Below are 21,022 nucleotides of genomic sequence, written 5' to 3' on the forward strand. Positions count from 1 at the left end.
TTCCTAAGCATTTTCACACATTTACTCGTATACCCAGAGAGACATTAGGATAAAGATATTTCATTTCTCCTCCTCTTTCTGCCCCATTTTCAAAATATTGCATGTTGAGTGGCGGAATTCAATACAGTACTCTAGAATAGCAAGGAAAAATAAATATGTTCATTCTTCCAAATATGTATCAAACCCACATTCAACAATTTACAGTTAAACTCTGTCCCACTGCGCCCAACGGCCTTGGTAATAAAATGTAATAATTTCAAATTAAACCTTTTTTTAAATTTAAAAAGAAATTGGCTATTACTAAGGGTACTACGAAAAATGGCATAACAGCCATTTTCTAGATAAGATGATAATTCACGAAAAATCCAAGAAAGTTGCGGGCCACAACTAGTATATATGTACATATATACTAAAAAAAAACTTGACATCAGTGTGATTATAACCTTATATTTTCTGCCAAACTTGGCCACGTGAAGATCATTACGTCGCTAACGAGGTACCCTTAATGAGTGCCTCGGCTCTTGTATCTAAAATGTCAATGATATAATGACTTTTATAGCGAATATTAAATTTAATGGAAGTTATTATAATTAGGAGATGTTTTGTTGTTAAGACGTCGCCGTAGCTTAATTTATGTATGAATTTTATTTGTTATTGTAGATGTAGATTGAAAAAGTAATTTGGGAAATATATTTATATTTTCTTTTCTTTTCCCTAGTAAAGAGGCGCGGAGTTACTAAAGTAATTATGTAGGTTTCAGTAGGTACTTAACTTGGTATCAGCTCGATATCCGGAAGAAGACGCTGATGCTATAGGAAATTGGTTTACGCGTCGCGACGTTAGTTTACTGGATACATTTAGCTACATATATACACTCTCGAATCTTCATAATAATTATGAGTGTAGTTCGAACTTTAAGTATTTAAGTATTTACTAGATAACCGAATTGAGTATTTTATACTCAATTTTGTTATTTAGTTTGGGATTATCTATCAAGACTATAGCAATAAAAATAAAACTTTTGCTTTTAAATTAAACCTTATATTAATTGCGTATTATTAATACTTGTTCTTAGAAAATATTGGAAACTCACTTAAAATTGACGATGATTGATGTAATAAATTATTTAATTTTCAATAAACATATCTCTCTTTAAACTCTCCAAAAAACAAAAAATACTACAAAAATAAAAAATACTTTAAACTTACAAAGAAAAAACCATTTCACAGATTCACAAAAACAATAGCCACTTCAAAGTTTATTTAGTCCACTATAGGTACTTGTGCATTTTGTAGTCTTTTCAAATCTACCTAAGAAATAGATAGGAACCGCGTCTCGACGTCCCGCGGGATGATGATGAATGGAAACAGAAGACCAGTGGGGAATAATAGTAAATGAAAATTCTTTGATTGAAAGAAAGCTACTGTACAACTACTTTGCGTTTCTTTTGTTATTTGAAAATGATAAGCTCCATTTTAAATGTTGTTTTGAAAAAAAACACAGTTTTTTTTTTCATTCAAAGATTAAAAAAATCATAGGGACGATTACGTAGTATATAATGATAATAAAATAAATTAAAATAAATATTTCTGGGGGGTACACGGGGCAGATTATGAGTTCGATTCCCACTCGGGGAAATCAAATATTTAAAATTATTATTTCTCCGTCCTGGTACCGAGGCAAAGTGTGGTGTTGAGTTCTACCACTCAATTGGCAATGCCTCCAGGTTTCGGCGTGAAGTGATGAATGCTCCTTCTACCAAAGCAAAAAACATATGTATGTAATAATATATTAATAACAACACTTTCTTTTTATTACTTAGGGGTTAGTCGAAAAAGTAATATTGAAAATGTAAAATATTTCACAATAATGTCACAGCTACAATGGACGTATAAGCCTCTAGAGATAACCACAATACAACTGACTGCGTTTCACGCTACGGTAAATTTTCGAACGAATTGAATTTAATGAATTCAACTTTCAGTTCTGCTTATATAACAGTTTTAAGTAGGGATAGGTTCAGTTGTGGTGGAGAGGGCAAAAAACACGACAGTTATGGGTTCGATTACCATTCGGGGGAATGAATGAATACTTTTTTACCTTTTTTTGAAATAATGTTCAGGCTGTTTGCAGGAAAAAGCGTGAACCTGGAAAAAGGTCTGACAAGAAGACAAATAACTCATCTTTTTAAAAAGTAAAATATTTTAAGATATTGTAAAATAGAAAATATTATTTATATATATTAATAGATATCTGTAGACATAAAACTGGACTATATCAATTATTAGTCAATTTATTATTGTTTTTATTATTAATAAAAGTTATATATTATAGTCGTACATTCATTCTAAGTAATATAGTAGTTACTTACATTTCAATGTATTGTATTTGTATACGTAGACTTTGACATCTCATCCCTTTAATTCTAAATAACACAATTATTCTATACAATATCAATATATTAATAAATATAAATAATATTAATAAAATAAGACAAAGAGACAGCAGTAGTTATGTTAATAAGCCTATATTATTTGATTGTTATTCTTATTTACCCTATCTAAGTAGGTCAAGGTACGCATATCATAAGGTTTTGTATTAAAGTAAGTCTTATAAATTACATAAAGAACTTCCGGTCGAAGGAAAATCTTGAACATTTCGAGATTTGAGATTCTGTAACAGAAATATCCTATTGAAATTTATTCATGCCTTCAAAAGCTCCGTCCAATATTATATTTGCTTATAATTTGTATATTTTGTATAGAAAAATTATAAACAACTAAGATATTATGTACTCATAGCTGTAGAAGAAAATAAATTTTTGTACGAAATAATTATTAAGACTATTTTATATATATTATCATTTTTTGTTTGATTAATTTAATGCCACTTATGCGTTAATTGGAATTTCTGTATGTGCTTGTAAGATTTAATGTAAGTTAATAAAAAGCAGGAACCATGTATTAATTTATATGAGTATTTTTACTTCTTAGTATTTCTTTTTATATGTTTTGAGTCTTTAATTAAGTAATAATAATAAAATCGAAAACTAATGATATAAAAATTATTGTTTCCTTGTTATTAATAATAAAATATTATATTACTTTGTCTTGTTACTCTTTATGTACATTATATACTTTTCAGATTAAGCACAAAGGAAATTATTTAATTTATATGAAATGAATTAATCGTAATGGAAATTGATATTGAATTTGCTTGTTTTATTAAATTAGAATTTCTATTCTTTAAGCCACAATTTTTTACTTTATAATATACTCTACTCAATCCCAAAAAAATAACAATAAAAATTATATTAAATAAAACGTTAATATTGTATATAATCGTTGTCTGCCTTGGCAAGCTTTGGATGTTACGCTTATAAGTGTGTGTATGGCCTTCTACACCGCTTCAGCTACTAAACTGAAATCGGATGAAAACAATACCTCAAAAAACTGGCTAAGTATGAAATATATCAATGGACAGCTTAAACAAGTGACGCGTTTCTCCGCTTGATGGTGACAGAGTCACTTTCTTACTCTACTATCTCTACACAAATGAATGCTTGCATTATGGATATTTGTCGTGTTTCCAAATTGTATTTGAAATATATTAAATTAATAGCTTGTTTTTACTATGAAAATTAGTATGGGTTCGTTAGTGTTAAGTCACTTCGTTCCGTGCAACACCTAATTTTCGAGACATTACGTGTTAAGTGGCAAAACTCAATGCCGAAATAAAATTTATATTTCAAATACAATTTTCAATTTGCATATTTACATCGAATAACTGTTCTATGTGTGAGACCAATATGATAGATATGCTGCACGATCTTTTCTTCTTTCCTGACTTCGCACTCGCACTTTATAATACTATTATGGTAACGTGGGTGACGACTTCAAATTTTTATCCGCCATACTTATTACGAGATTCGAGATTGTTATACATATATATGGAAAAACTATTTTAGTTTTTTAGGTAGGTTTTGATTTATTTTAGGTATAAAAACAAATGTTCGACAACTAGTTCTAGCTGAGTAATTGCGTAATTATCTCTGTACAAACAAGAGACGACCAATCAAGTGGAATTGCTAATGGTGACACAAAAGCTTACTGTAATTTCGCTGGAATAAATAAAGAGATAAATGCCGTACTTACTTGTAACATAAGTTGAAAGTTTTTGAGTATATACGCATAGGTTTTTACGGGTTCGATTCCCACGTTAAAATTATATATTTTTTTATCTCGTCCTAGTTAAATAGAGTGTGGGTTAATACAGCGTCTTAGAAGTGACAAAAAATAAAACAGAGTGATTCATCAAAATTAATAAAATAAGCAATATTATCTTTACGCTGTATTCTACATATAGCAGGGTAAGCAGAGGGAACCTAAGAACGTAGAGATAAGACCCTTCGTTCTCGTTTCATGTTTTTACATAAAATATAATAATTTAAAAGCAATTATTAATATATGACAGACAAATAGATCTGTTTCGTACAAATATTTTATATATATTAGCATAGGACATAACCCGTTCATTAAATAAAATTAATTTATAATAGATATATCTCTTCTTTCTTTCCAAAAGAGAAAAAAGTCTACTATGACAAAATATTTTCATTCAATACTTTAATATCATCGAGTCATATTTCACTATAATTGGTTCAATTTATCAAAGAGTGAGCGATATTAAGCGAAATCGTTTTTTAATTTGATAAAACGATAACTTTGAATATAATATTTTATAATTGATACTCGATAGGCTGTCTATGAGCGAGTATTATGAATCAACTGTTGCTTTTTTGTTTTATAAAGTATTTCTTATTAAAAAAAATTACTAAAAGCACAAATCTTATATTTTCATGTAAAAAAATTATCTCTGAGATAAATTTAAAAAAAAATTTAATAAAATTTAATAATTTAATAAAATTTAATAATTTATCTCAGAGACGGATTGTCGGTTCAAGAAAATTTAATATTTATCATTTATTTTTCAATTATTTCTATAGAAAATATAAATTCGTCATATATGTGAGATAGGAAGTGTAGGAGACTGTTAAAACAGGATTTATCGAAATCTGTGCGGGAATGAGAAAAAAAGAATTTTCTGTTTTCCGCCTGCCGACGCAAACAAAGTTACGACGACTACTAGTCAATTGTGAAAAAATGAAACTTAAATGAAACAAAACACAAATACAAAATGTGTCTCTTATCTTTAAAATATAAAATGGTTTCTTAAATATTTAAATACTAAATACAGATTTTTTCAAACTTGTAAAATACGGGTTGACTGCTTGCCACCGAAGCAACCATATATATCTATATATAATAAAAAAACGGTACCTAAAATATTTTCAATATGAAACTCTTAATGTATTTACTATGGCTATGTAAGCTCGGCTCGAATGAAATTTCCGTGTGAGTTATACGGCTATATTCACCTCATCCTTCATCTTCAATCCCATTATCGATCGTTCGTTTAAAATTTTATAAGTCGCTTTTGAACGAAAATGACAAAGAGATAGATATTAAGCGACGTTGGGGAAATATTTTATAGAATTACTTTTTAATGTACAGCTTTGGAAAAGAAGTAATTAAAGAAGTAGTTTGGAAAAGAAGTAGAGTTAAAAAGAAGTAATATAGGGTAAATTTACATATGACTCTACTATGAGAAATTTGGCGTGTTATCTATGTAAAGACATGAAAAAATGGAAATTTGAAATCTTATTTTGTACTTTCTTTGTAAAATTGCAATTTCTGCCTTAAGTTTTTTAATATTTATAAACTTTTAGATTAATATTTTAAGCAAATTTACTATTATGGCCAGCATTTTCAATGTAAAAACTTTGTACACTACAGATATACTTAATATTTATACAAGTAATTATTTTTTCAAACGATATTTTTCTAATATATCTCGTACCCAAAGAAAAATGAAATGGCGAACAAACAGACCCACGTTACCATACGAGTACAGCATGTCAATCTTCTTGGTCGTTTATTGCTGTGTGCTTGGTGTATAGGACCAAATTTTCTTCTTGCAGGCCCGGAGCACTAGCACCAGTAGCTTTAGGAGCGTGAGTCAGGTAACATCGCTTGATCACGCCTGGCCATATAACATTGATGATTTGTTTTGATTGTTTTTAGATTACAATGGTTTTTGTTGAAAATGTAAAGAAAAGTCATTTTTTTTGGAAATTTCTGATGAATGAATTGGAGTCAATTTTTTTTTTAAATTTGATAGTAATTTTATAGTAAAAACAAAAATCATTGTCAAATATTATTATGTCACGAGTCATTTGCTATTTTACAGTAGAAGTAGCAGTAGAGATCATAATCATCTCTAGAGAAACTTGTAAGGACGTACAGGTAAAGTATTAGAACTAAAAAAAACGATATTATCATAAATTCCAAAAATAATTTTGGTTTTAAAAACAATGTGTAGTGTAAAATTCCGCGATTTAGACTATATCATACCTCATTTATATAATTAATAATAAATTTAAAAGTAGTGGAATTTAAACCCACATTTATTGGAGATCATCCAAGACCTGAGGAATGTTTTTCTAGAATTGCTATTAAACGTATAATGTTCAGTATATATCGTGAATGCGAGTTACTAACAATACTTATATTCGTAAAGGCAATGCAAGGGAAGATATAGGAAGATACCTTCGAAGATCTGGCTGCATCTGGCTTTTGGGCCATTATATTATTAGTGTGATTGTAAATTAATCATAATATATTTAATCAAATATTTGACGTAACACTAATGTTTATTTCATCTCCTTGAGTGGGGATCGAACCCACAACCAGTCGGATTTATATTTGTCATAATTTGTGCCCTTGCGCCATTATGGCTCCTATTATCGTCATTATGGTACTATGTCATAATCAGAGTACAATGCACTAAGATTTTCTTCAATTTTCGCAAGAAGTACACTTCTAAAATTTAGCTTTAGCTTCTTATATACAATTATTGATCGAACACAAGCATTAAGCATAGCAAATAGGTCAAGGCGACAGAGAAGTTAGTTGTTTTGAGGAAAATGTTGTTTCTATTGTCACGCCTTTCTGTTATTGTGATTTTCATACGTATATTATGTTGGAAGTTAACTGAAATAATTTAAGATTTTTTTCTTTTCTGATATAAATATTAAATAAAAAAAAAAGATTAAAATAAACGGTTAAGTGTTCCGTATCAATTTAAACTTATAGGTCAACGGCAACGACTTTTAAAAGTTGGCAAACTTAAGTTTGCGGGCGTACACACTTATTTTGTAGGTAATGAACTACAAATAAAAATTTATAACAGGTTTTGTGATATACTTGTTTTTTACCCTTTATTCGTAATTATTCTTGCCAAAGGTTCTAGGTCCACGGGACTTTATAAATGCTATTTAACCTTAACCTGTAAATTTTGTTCTAATATACATATAATTGCCAAATTTCTTAATAAGACAACAATTACTCGTAGAAGTGCGTGTAATTCAGATTATTAAATTATATAATAATAATATATAACTTAGTTACAGCTCGACCTAGAAAAAAACCTAAAATAATGTCAACTTATAGTTGGTTGTGGCTAAAACATCATTAAACTCAGTAACATATAAGAGTATTTCCCACTTTTAAAGCTTTACGTGCTTAGTTTCATAAATACCCAAACACAGTTTGTTAACGATATCCTGTGACCTACAAACCTATTTCGACCCCTTCTTGACGCGAATTGGCACCTATTTACTTTTGTGTAGGCTTCTATAGCAGGGTACATAAAAGGAAAATAGTGTTAAAACACTCTGATTGGAACATACGTCACTCTTACACTTCGCTTAAATCTACAACCATCACATTTATAGTAAATCGGCCTCTTTCACAACTTTCATCTAGTTATTATCTAACTTTAAATTTTCTGTATTAAAATTGCATTGAAATCCTACGGGTGAGAGAAGTTACTAAATTATATTCTTAAAAGAACTTTTCAAAATGATAACTTCATATTATATATTCTTTAAAGCAAAGTGCTTTTGGAATAATTAATACAGTTTGTCGCTAAATACCTAACCTGTGTCATTGAGCCCTGGTATAACGAGGTTATTTTAAATATGTTTAAGCTTTTTTAAAATTTTCACGTTTATTCTCGCATAGTAGGGTAGGTGGAGAAAACGTAGTATTTAGACACTCCGTTTCCCAATTGTCGCCATAGTTTTTAAGTTGTTAGGTAACGTCACGTCAAGTTAGTCACGTAACGTGAAATGTCTTTGTAAAGTAATTTATGCTGATGGATGCTGATTCTTGTTACCAGAGTGGAAATCGAACCCACAACCACCACGTTGGCCGTCACCTGAGTATAAAGACGCTGTAGGCCACCACTGAAAATACGTCTCCATGATTTGAATCATATGAATCGTCATGGAGACGAATCTAATAGTCAATAAGAAAATTGATGAGAGCAAAATATAAAACGGAATAATTTGTCACTAACTCGCTACAAAACAGAGTGAAATAAAAGAATGTCGAAAAGTTTACAATAATTTTGATTGAAATTGGAGTTCCCATTAAGCATTCCCCTAATCGTTCGTTATTTGAGACGAGCGATGTTTGCCAAACTTCAAAGAGTGAAATATTATATTCGCAGCAAAACTTTTGTAATTAGTAAGTTTTTTGTTTTGGAGAAATGTGTTTTGCCATCAGGGCTTAGTGGAATAGCGTCTAAGCGAGATGGTTGTGGCTTCGATTCCCACTCTAAGACTGAAGTATTTTCATATCGTAGCTATGGTATCTAGACTAAGCGTGGCTTTGAGTTCCTCGATTCCTTGGTATTAATTATATTTACCTTATTAATATAATTTTATATTGCAAATAAATATGTAAAAAAATATAATAGCCCGCAATTTTATTATAGATTGTTAGGCTAACATAAAATAAAAATACAAAATAGCTTTACGTTTTTATCTGGCATATAGCAGGCTAAGAAAAAAAAACCAAGTGTTTAGAGAGTTCATTCTGTGCAAAATCACGTTTAGAGGAACTCAATGCTTCACCTTGTCCTACATAGCGTGTGAGTGTAAACGCGACTGGTTGTGGTTCGATGCCAGCTCAAGGAAGCGAAATGTTTATTATTTCCATTTCATCAATCAATACTTAATGCCTCTAAAAGTTTGCAAAAAGTGGGGAACGGAAGTGTCCTAACCTTAGTAACATTGTATGTGTACATAAGGTTCTTTGGTTCCCTCTGATACAGTGTGGAACACTATTTTATAATACAAGCACACAAAACTGACTTAAGTAGATTTTTAATAAAAAAACCTTTCTATTTTACGAGAGCAGCATTAATCTGATCTTCTTAAAAACAAAAAAAAATACTCTTAAAATATAGTGCCTTAGCTGAGCTTAGTTTTTATTTAAGACGAAGCGCGAAGACGAGAAAAATATAGCCTTAATACGAAACGCAACAAAAAGACAGAGCTATACTTTAGTGTGCCCATTCTTTATTCTCAGAACAAAGTGACCATTCATTTTGTTTTTTCCAAGTAAAGATATACCCTGCACGTGAAAATATTATATTCTAAAGAAAGCTTATGTGTGAAAAAGCTTTTAAGTTTAAGCTACAGGTTTTAAAAGGTGTTTCAAAAAGCTTTTTGTTTCTTTTTTTTACTTATTTTGGATTTAAAAAAAATATTATTGACGCCAGTCGTTATTTAGGGATTCTACAAATGTATTACTGTGAACGTGACAGGTTTTAGGTTCGATTTCCACTCGAGAAAATGAAGTAATTAATATTTTCATTTCTGCGTTCTGGTAATAAGACATAGCGCGGCGTTGAGTTCCGCTGCTTAATATGCAATGCTTCGAAAATTCAAGGGAAAATGGACAGTAGAGTGTCTTAACACTGGGTTCTCTCTGTCTACCCTGCTGTATGCGGGATACAGCGTGAAGCAAAAGAAAAATAAAAATAAAAGAAAGAATAGAAAAACTACAAAATAGTTTATTCCATTACATTAATAAAATGACACGTAATTCGTACTGTTAGGATGGCTCTTCGTGGGTTGACACTTTAATAATGAACTTGCTGAATAGAAAATATTTTTTTAAGATATTATTTTAACAACAGACATTTGGATTAAATTACAAATAGAAAAATATTAAAAATGAAAAGTAATTTTTGCTGATAATAATACAATTTTATAAAACAATGACTTACATTCATTTACATGATAGATGAACTGGGTGACTTAGCAATTTAAAGAAGTACATGTATAAATTGTATAAGTATTGTTATTTATAAGTTATTTATAAAAATATTTATTTCCTTTAGAGTTGTTGAAGGCTGTTTTATTTTTCTTTAATCACCTGTCATCATCTCCATAAATTCTGAAATATGAAGATTATTATGAATTAAATTATTTCCTTCATAAATAATACAAATATCAATATCGTCATTTTTACTTGTCAAAAGAAAAATAAGATTAAAGGTATAGTTGCCAGCATGTAGCACCGTTGGGACTTGTTTTTTGATAACAACGATTGCCGGTTCCATTCCGACTTTTAAGAATATTTAGAAATGTACAAGAATTTCTGTAATTTAAGTAAACAAAGCTAGTTTCTCGTTCTCTAATTATAAAACGAAAGAGTTTGTTTAGTTCGACGCAGTTATCTAAGGAATTACAGATTAAAAAAATATTTTTGTATTCCGTAGTTAATTTAGGAAAGATACTTATTAATCGTTTCGAGTTAACCCACCGTACCTACATTCAGGTATTCAATACAGCTCTTAGTTAATAAAAAAACTAGTGTAAAAATCTTTGAATAATAATTAAAACATTCCTTTAATAGATGCTATATTTTACGTAATCAAATTATAATGGGCGGTGGTCCCTGTCAGGTCGCGACCTAGTTTCGTCTGACAAATAGAGTCAATTTATTTTGTCAGCTTCCGTATAGTGGATTTATGTTTATTAAACTTTGACGACATCTACAGATATACTGTGGTAGTAAATTTTGCTTTGGCATAGCAATGCCATATATTTTTTTTAAATTTCTGTAGAAATTAGATCAGACAAAGCACTGTATTGGGTTCCCCAAAAGTGGGGAGCCGAGTGTATTAATACTAGGTTCCCTCTGTCTACCTTACTTTTTGGGGAATAAGCGTAAAGCTGATTTACTTTTGTTCATATTTACCATCAAAGTCAACAGTCCCAGAAGCATCAGTATCTATTTCAGCTATCATTTCATTGAGTTGGTCCGGCGTCAGTTGGTCATCTAACGCGGCTAGTATCTCTCGTAGGCTTGATGTTGGGATATAACCGTTACCTATACAAAATAATTAACAATATTTTTTAATAAATTTTACGTACTTATAGATAATTAAAATAGATATAGATACACTAATTTTATTCGAAGTTTAAGCCGTGGTTTCCTCTTTCCTCTCTTACCACTTACTCTTGCTTCATAAAATTTTTTACCATCATTATTTCTCTTAACATGCCTAAACCATCTAAGCAGGTTCTTTTAATTCTTAACGAGACATCCCCACTGGGACTTGCCTTTCTGTGTATCTCTTTATTGCAACAACATTTTGAAAACATTATAGTAGTCGTTAATGAATACTAACTTCATTTTTCCATTTTGTAGATTATTTATCTACAAAATGCAAAGCATTGCATACAAAATTAATGAAAACTCAAGACTACGTACTACAAATACATACGACAAGTATGTGTAGAAATATTCAATATTCCTATATATTTTTGGACGAAATAATGCTTAAAGTTTCAAATGCAAGTATCAAAAGTTACCTGAAATAAAATCAATTTGAGCCAAATGTAAGTGTCTAAAGTATTTCATTCAACGAATATACGTGTATTTCGTATACAAGAACGATAAAAGTGTCAGCGATACGATTTTAGCGATCGCGACCAAACAATTTACTGTCTTACTGTAAGAAGCTCAAACAAAATTGGACTAAAAGCTGTGCTGTTTTATAGTAACGTGACGTTAAGTGTAGAATTTAATATATTGCTATTATTTATATTTAAAGATATATTTTTAAAATTATTATTGTATAAAAATGTGGAGTTAATATAGTAAGCAAGTTGCCCCTGCTTGACACAATTCCAGTGGATTTCCAGTCTTTTTCATCTACATCCACCCCCTTTTATACAAGGACGCTAATAATAAATATTTCATTTTCCACTGCCCCTGCGCCATGACTGGCTTCAACTCCAAATCATGGCTTCCAAGATGGATTAAAACACAATACCTTCAATATTAATTAAGCTTCGCGCTGTTATTCCAGCACCTAGCGAAGACAGTTTGCTTTCCAAGTTTTCACTTGTTTGATAGAGCGCTGGCTCTCAGCCAACCAATCGATGAAACTTATTGGTACAATTATTATAGAAAATATATGTGTTTTACAAGTATTCTGTGATAAAACTTTGTATTTTCTGGATTTTATACTTGTTTTTTTTTGCTTTAGTCACTATGGAAACCAATATGATACAGTTTATTATTATTTTTTATTATTGTGATTCATTTATATAAACATTGAACACCTACAATTTTTTTAGAATGATAATATTGGTTGTAAATTTAAATTTTATTGTGATATTACATTTTATTTCAAGAAATATTTACGTTTATTACATACTAAAACAACTAATACCTACGAATTTAAGAGAACAAGGCGAATGTAGTGACAACCTTCTAATTATATTTACCGTCCGATAAGATCAGGAAAAAATACTTTTGTAATTAATTGTTTTTTGCCTTTAATAGAAAAATTAAGAAAATCCAGAACTATTCCTTCAAATTAAGTATATTATACAAATAATCTGCAAATTTTATATTTGCGCACTTTTAAATAAACGAAATACTTTATTCAGTTAAATAAATCGAACCCGTTACCTTCACAAAATCAAATAGTTAAACCACTAAGTATAATAGTAGAGTGATATTTCATACATTGAGTGGGCAGTCCTATGGGAGAGCTGCTATCCACACTCCACTTGGCACGGTTTGATATACGATTATTATCTTTTGTACTAAATCAATGAAATATAGTTACAGATATCGTTATTATCTATCGAATACCTGTTTGTTTTAAATGTTATTATTATTTATCCAAAAAAATAAATAGGCAAAAGGAACGTAGTGTTAAGACACTTATTGTTAACACACTTTCCGCCTTTTCGTGGCCGAACTTCCACTTTAGGATTATATGTTTTTATACGTTTTCTAAATAAATGTTGAATGAATAATTTTACCTTCTTTATCGTAAAGTCTGAAGGCTTCTTTAAGCTCCTTTTGAAGAGCTTCGTCATCTTCATCCAGAAAATGTGTTGCTACGCGCACGAATGAATCGAAGTTTAGTTTTCCTGAACCTATAAAAAATAATAACCATATTGAAACATATGTTTAATTAAGCTTTGAGGCCGTCGTGGCGCAGTGGGATAGTGGTAGTGGGTTCAGTTCGCGCACAGGGGAATGAATTGTTTTATTTCTCCATCACGTAACAAGACAAGCGCGGCGTTTCATTGTAACCAGACCAACCAACAAACAAATCTAACCAGATCAGGCAATATCTTAAGTAAAAAAAGAATGAGATAACTGGGAATCAAACCCACAATCATAGCATTAGTTTGCGACCCTCAACTGCCCTTTAACATTTATTCAATATTTTCATACAATTAACAGTTCAAAAAAAACTATAACCCTAAATTTCCCGAAGGTAACCAAAAACGTCCCATCACATTAGCGTCAATGTTAAACAAAATAACAAAGATAATCCATCTAAATAACTTTCTAACACCATTAAACTAGCGCCCGAGTTCACTAAATTCTATACAATGAATAGAAACTTGTGAAGTTAAACCTCACTATCTCTAACATGCGAATAACTATTTTAAAGTACAATTTCCTTCTAAACTAATGTTATAGTAAGTTCAAACTAATTTAGTTTGGTTAAAATTTAAGCGAATTCTAAGCTTATAAAATTTTATGAGGCGTCATTTTAGTTCAGTTCAGGAGTTTAATTGTACACGCGGTGAATGTAGATTCGATCCTCACTGGAAATATTTGATATTTTCATTTCCTCACTCTGGCAAAGCGCGGTGTTGGGTTCTATCACTCAACGGGCAATCCCTTAAGAATTCGGCAGAAAGTAAGAAAAGAAGTGTCTTAACGCTAGGTTCCCTCTGCCGATCCTGCTGTGTGCGTTCTATTAGATTTTTTATACCCCCTACATTATTTCTTTGCAAATATATTTTTTGCGTGAACACATTTTTTTTAATGTTTTATCATAAGCAGGTATAAATAAAATTATTCAGTTGAAATTGCACCCCTTGCGAGTCACGTCTAAATCGAAATTGTAAAATGATTTTATCCCAAATAATTTAATTCTACTTTAATTCAATGATTAAGAACCGTCAGTATGCAGCGCAGAGACCGCAAGAGCAGCGGACTATCAGATCGGACCGATTTTAAATATACCCATTAATTCTTGTAACGTTAGCATACTCAATAGCCTTGTATTAGAATTCTGAATCGAAAACCAATACGAAAATTCGAGTTTCTTTTTAAGGGTTAGATTTTGAATGCAATTTAATTTTGTGAATTAATGTAGACTTGAATAAGTTGTTAAAAATAATTTAATTGCGGTAGGCACATTTCCATGTTAGGTCCATGCATAAGAGTTATGGGTTTCGTTCAATAATTTATATTTAGAATCAATTTTGTTATATAAAGTAATTTAAGTAACACAAAAATAATTTTCAATTCAAACAAGCAGTTTATGAGATTAACACGTTCAACCAAACAAAACTCTTCAATTGTGTATCTAATATTAGTATAGACAAAACATATTCTTTCCTTGTTATATTTTTTACGTATTTTCTTTACAGTATACCTACAATATTAGGTCCCTTTACTCATATCAGCGTGTTGGGGCCATCTAAAGTGGTATTTAAGGGTCGTTCAGTGGGAGTCGCTTAGTACATGACATTATTCATACGTACATGTAACGTATGTTACAAACATGTATAGGTTTCTTTACTATTTTGATGAATACATATTTATATTTGTTGCATATATTTTTCAACAGATCATTTACGTCTAAATTCAACAGAATTTAGACGTAAATGATCCATACTTTTTTTTAGCTTCATGTCGTATCCTGTGAACTGAAAATGTAGTGTTAAGATACTCCGTTCCCGTTAAGACACTTCTGTTCCTTATTTTCCACCGTATTTTGGAGGCCTCCGAGTGGGTATCGAACCCCCAAACAGGCGTAGCAATAGACGGCACATTCTATAACATATTATTCTAACCATCGTAAACTCGAAGTTGTAATTCTATTTTAGTTACAAAGACATCTTACAAACATCACTAAACACAAAGTCAATAAAGTCATTTCAAAGTAGCATGTTTAAAAACTGTTGACGTTTTTATTCATACATCTTAGAGAGCTTTAAAACAATTCTCACATCTGGTTCATTTTAATTATTCATTTATTCTAGTTCATTTTGTTTTCATTAGTCAGTAAAATAAAAAATCCCGTATTTTTTGGTATTTTAGTGTTATACAAAATAATTTTTATATTGTAAAAAAATTGATTTTTAATTATTAATTTTACTATCAACCAAAAACTATTGAACGGATTTAGATGAAGCTATACAATAATATAAGCTAAACACACCCACATAAAACATAGGTTAACACAATTCACGTAAAGATTTTCTATAATTTGGCTGTAATCTAACAATCGATGTAAGCGGGCGAAGCCGCGCGTTAGACTAGCTAATACGTAACCTAACTACGCAATTTTTTCTTTTTATCTTATAGTATCTTGTTTAATATAATAAATGTAAAAATACGTGAGGATATATGTTTGTTCTACTTTGACGCAAAAGCTTTCGAACGGATTTAAATTAAACTTTACAGATTATACATCAGACTAACACACATCTAGGCTACAATTTATATAAGGATTTTGTATAATTCAGTAATAAGTTTAAGCGGGCAAAGCCGCGTTTGGGTCGCTAGTATCTTCATATCATTTCAAATTCATAGCGGATTTGGGACGTGTACCTGTCTCCGAACACGACGCGATGGGTCGAAATTATACTCGAGGGAATGTTTATATTTAAAATAGGTGTCTCTTGGTCCTTTTGGATAATGAACGGTGTTGAGTCCCGAAGTAATAAAAGCAATATCTATGTTTAGATATGGAAAATAGAATGTATCACTTTTTTAACACGTTTTTATAATATCCAGTTGTAACTATGAGACTAGGTGATAAAATCTAAGAAATTGATTTGGTCCCACCCTTTAATAATTGTATCTTCATGAAATCTGGCAGTTATACGTAGCTTAGGTAGTATTGTACAGATACAAGGTTATCTATCAGTTATATATAATTTAACTACTAGATAGCATAACAGCCACTTACCATCAACATCTTCGTTATCCAATATTTGATCTAATTCATTGTCGTCGAAGCTGTGAACCATGGTGTTTAATATCGTCCTGACCTTCTCTTTCTCGATGCGCCCTTGCTTGCTGGAGTCGAACATGCTGAAAGCCCGTCTGAGCACTGTAAAAGAAAAGTTCTAAAATGAGAGTAGGTTCAACTCTTCTCTCACACCCTAAGGTTTAGAAGAGCTAAGTTTATTGTGAATCTACTCCTACATCGGAGGTAAGGTAACTATGGGGGTTGGAGAATGCAGTAGGCACTCGTACCTGCATTTCTACTTAACGTCTACCTGTATGTCCAAAAAGTTTCATAAAGGCCATTTATTTTGCGTAGAGGTATCAAGCTGAAATTAATATCAAATATGTACCTATGTCTTGGAGCTCAGGAAAAAATTAGCTTCTAAGTAAATATAATCAAAAGATACGAGCGTTTATGCAATATTTTTGCCGTATTTTGTATTAAATTCATAGCGTAATGAAAATCAGGAAAAATAGAGTTTATAGAATAAATAAAGAGAAATATCCAAAAATTAAATATTTATATATGTATATATGTATATTATCTTATAGTATATATGTATACTAGCGGACGCGCGCAGCTTCGCTTGCGTATTTTGGGGGTGAATTTGAATAAACCATAAAACATGTGTTCAATGAAATGTTTTAAAGAGTCTAAATTTCTAATTTTATAAAAATCGGTGGCGATTTAAAGATTTTTCTATACAAACTTTCAACCCCTTATTTGCACCCTTAGGGGGTGAATTTTAGAAAACCATGAAACACATGTTCAATTAAATACTTTTAAGAGTCTGATTTTCAAATTTTATAAAAATTGGAGCCGATTTAAAAAAAATTCTATACAAACTTTCAGCCCCTTATATGCACCCTTAGGGGGAGAATTCTAGAAAACGATGAAACACGTGTTCAATTAAATACTTTTAAGAATCTAAATTTAAAATTTTATGAAAATTCATGCCGATTTAAATTTTTTTCCATACAAACTTTCAACCCCTATTTCACCCCTTTAGGGTTAAAATTTTTCAAAATCCCTTCTTAGTGGATGTCCAGATTACGAAAGTAAACATCTGTCCAAATTCCACGTTTCTACGCACAGCGGTTACGGCTGTGCGTGCGTCTTACCTCAGTCAGTGAGGACAAGTCCTTTTATATATATAGATTATATTATCTAGGTAGTAGAAATATACTTACCTATTTTGTATGGTATTAAAAATAATAACAACCATTGTATTTAATATGATTGTTATAAATAATTAAAAATATTGAAATAACTGTCCATTTTAAAAAAAATAACAGAAACAACCATATATGAATGAAAATTAAAAACTACTTCTGTTTCATCCATTGTGAAAATGAACAAAAGGATATATAAAGCCAATCTACTGTACGTTTAATTTATTGGTGCTATAAATAATGAGTGTACCAATTACTATTGTATTTTTGCAATAATATTTTATCTGCTTTTATATTTTTTTTAAACTTCACGCTGAATCCCGCATATAACAGGGATAGACAGGGGGAACCAAGTGTTAAGCTGCTCTGCTTTCAATTTTCCGCCACATTTCCAAAACATTGCGTACTGATTGGTAAAACTTAAACTCTCTCTGCTTACCAGAGCGAGCGGAATAAAAGTTATTTCCTCTAGTGGTAATCGAACCCACAACTGTCGTGTTTACATTTAGACGCTGTACAAATGAGCCACAACGGCCTCAGATTAGTGCATACATATAATATGTATATTTTATTTATTTCCTATATAGAAAATATGTTTTTTAATACTCACTTGTGATTTGCTCGTCATCTATTTGGTTGTTCTGCAAGAAATAAATCACTTTAAAGGCACTTTTTCTTTAAAATATAATAGGTTACCCAAGTATAGACAAAAGAAGATATAAGTAAAAAGATTATGTTAATCTTACAAGAAGTATTATTTTACATGTACATTTTACATTTACTAAAAAAATATTTATTTTACTTTAAATTATATTATTTTATTAAATAACGAATTATATATACAATTTTTTGTAATAATTCTCTTAAACGAACCATTTTCGCGTACGGTGTAGAGAGGTACGCGAGAGTGCCGACGCGCGGGAACCAACTGACGATGTTAGTATCTGTCAAGTATTGGATACCTCTAGTATGAAGATTAATTGGTTATTATTAACCACTACGTGTCTTAACCACTACGCTCTCTCTCTCTCTCTCTCTCTCTCTGCTTACCCTGTTACGTGCAGAATACAGTGTGAATCTGAAACAAAATAAGTTGCCTCTCAGTCAATCAGTAACCGAACATTTTTAAATAATATGTATTGTTATATCTTTGTGGGATTAACGAAGAATTCCATGCTGTTCCAAGAATTCCTTCATTCTCCATTTTTCGATAAAGCAACATTTTTGTATATACGTATAGGCGTAAGGTAACTTTTTAAAATTTATAATCTTGCTCTTCCTTGCTACTTACTTTTTTTTCGGTTTGTGCCACCTACTCTGCTAGAATAAAGAAAAGAAACTTACTGATTAGACAATCCATTCTCGACATTCTACCTAATTTTAAAGACATTGTTGTTGAGTTGCGGAATTCAGCGCCGCGCTTTTTCACCACGATCTTCGGTCCCTTTTTAGAAAAATATTTATTATAAAATATAAAGAGGGAGAATATTTTCATTTTCTCGTTCGCTCGCTGTGCTTTCCGCCAGTCCACAGGCAATATCTGATCTGGCAATATCGAAAATTCAACGAAAAATGGCGATCGAAGTCCCTTATCACCAGATTCCCTTTGCCTTTGCCCTGCTATATGCGGGATACAGCATAAAATTAAAAAAATAAAATGACCTAACTATTTCTATGTTCTCACCATTTATTTTCAGTCACAGACGATTGTTTATATATTTACAAAACAATAAATCAGTAAAAACGTAATGTTATATACATTTACGAGTTGACTCCGTTCTCTGTAATAAAAATCTTAATCGTATTCATGTAAGACAAAACTACTTTTTAATTCATTTTATTACTTTTTCAATGTAACTGTGCATAGTTTTCTATTTTTGCTTCTTGCGTGGAGTGTCATATTATTTGAGATTCATTCTGAATGGCGCATAAATAAAAAAGAGAATACAGAGGGAAATTAGGGTTGAGACACTCCGTTCCCCACTTCTACTTCATTTTTTCTGAAACGTTATATGTTGAGTGTATCTATTTAGTATATCAAACGATTAAACATAAATTTTACTTGTTAAAAATATAATAGCCATTGAATGTTTTCGATTTCATATTTGTGAGATTGAATTGAGATATATAGGTTACCGAGCAATACTTAATATATCAACACTAAATCTGAAAAAACTTGAAAACCAGATTCAAAAAATCAAATTTTAAAATTAACTTTATATATTAAAAAGTGTTCAATTAATATAAATGCCTATTTACTATTCTCTTTACAGAGGTTACGAGTTCAATGCTACAGGCATAATGAAAATTGATTAAGTTTCCAAAGTTTCGGGTTATTGTACTGAGATAGCACAGACCTATTCTAATATAATACATATATAATTATTATCTTAGAAAGCAGCATCGCGCTTTTCTCATATATCACGGTAGGTAGAGGGAACCTAGTATTAAAACAATTCATTTTGCCATTTTTCGCATTGCGTATTTAGTGGCGCGCATAGAAGATGTGCGGGATAAAGCGTGAAGCTAAAAAAAGAAAGACACCAATAATGTTATTTTACAAACATTGTATCCACAACTACCGACAGTAGGTAGAGATTATATCACAATTTCTCAAAGTACCGGATTAGCTATAAAGGTACCGTATTTCCACCGGTCGCATAAATTGAACGACTTAAAGTTTCAAACGAGCTTTACTCCGTATGTAAATTTTATAAGATTATAAGGCATTCTAGTATGAAATGTTATTTTTGGAAGCGATGTGTATTACGAGTAAAGCCTATTTTTAAATAATAAAATTGATTCCATCGTCGCATAGTAGATAGTGTATTATAATTGTTACTTCGGGTTTGACTAGTAAAAATAATTATATTAGTTTTTTCTTTTCAATTTTCAAGAAGAAAAACGCGCAAAATGTGATATGTTTAAAATTAATATAGGTATATGGGGGGCACATTGCGTTAAAAATATCTTAAGGCAGAGTTAAACGCCACTGATAGTGTAACATTTATCCGAATGAGATTCGAACCTACAGTCAATAATAATTTTCATGTTCATCATTTTTTTGATTCTATTCTAAAATCTCAAACGTTATTTTGTCTAACGATTTAACACAAAGCTGCTGAGAAAGCGCTTTTCTAAAATAAATGAAGCTTAAAATTGAAAACTGAAGCTTTTGCTCAGAGCTTTTTTAAGAATTCAATAAAAATGACTAACTACTGTCTGATTTAGTGTATGAAATTAATGACGCTAACATTAAATTAATATGTTTTACCTTTTATTTTTGACTTCTTTAACGGTTATTATTAATAAATGTGGCTTGGCCCACTTAAACTTATCTATATATATAAAATCGAAAGGTCACT

General features: G+C 30.6%; 2 protein-coding genes across 5 annotated transcripts in view; one reads left to right on the forward strand and one right to left on the reverse strand.

Moving 5' to 3' along the window:
* The window catches only part of LOC146534117 (neo-calmodulin-like), a 115,012-nt gene that overhangs the window by 75,709 nt on the left and 18,281 nt on the right, over positions 1-21,022 (forward strand). For 2 of the 4 annotated variants that reach the window (XM_085194577.1, XM_085194575.1), the window contains one exon: positions 6,041-6,082. The exons of the other annotated variants lie outside the window; for them this stretch is intronic. In XM_085194577.1, the coding sequence (XP_085050703.1) occupies positions 6,041-6,082 (42 nt within the window). The remainder of the gene's footprint in view (positions 1-6,040; positions 6,083-21,022) is intronic. 4 annotated transcript variants of the gene reach the window in all.
* On the reverse strand, positions 9,971-18,656 carry LOC146534118 (troponin C-like). Its single transcript, XM_085194580.1, has 6 exons — positions 18,531-18,656; positions 18,268-18,298; positions 16,444-16,587; positions 13,262-13,378; positions 11,178-11,309; positions 9,971-10,370 (listed from the first exon to the last, which is right to left on the reverse strand). The coding sequence occupies exons 1-6, from the start codon at positions 18,531-18,533 to the stop codon at positions 10,342-10,344; spliced, it is 456 nt and encodes a 151-aa protein (XP_085050706.1). The 5' UTR covers positions 18,534-18,656; the 3' UTR covers positions 9,971-10,341.

Source organism: Heliconius melpomene, chromosome 12, assembly GCF_056956725.1.
Source record: "Heliconius melpomene rosina isolate 202511_hmr_F chromosome 12, ASM5695672v1, whole genome shotgun sequence".
Lineage (NCBI taxonomy): Eukaryota > Metazoa > Arthropoda > Insecta > Lepidoptera > Nymphalidae > Heliconius > Heliconius melpomene.

Excerpts from the sequence above, each read along its gene's own strand:
- LOC146534118 (XM_085194580.1), bottom strand. Across the intron at positions 16,588-18,267 it reads AGATGACGAGCAAATCACAA|TGCTCAGACGGGCTTTCAGC; the intron begins GTGAGTATTAAA and ends TTTCTTTTACAG. Across the intron at positions 11,310-13,261 it reads CAGACTTTACGATAAAGAAG|GTAACGGTTATATCCCAACA; the intron begins GTAAAATTATTC and ends TATTTTGTATAG.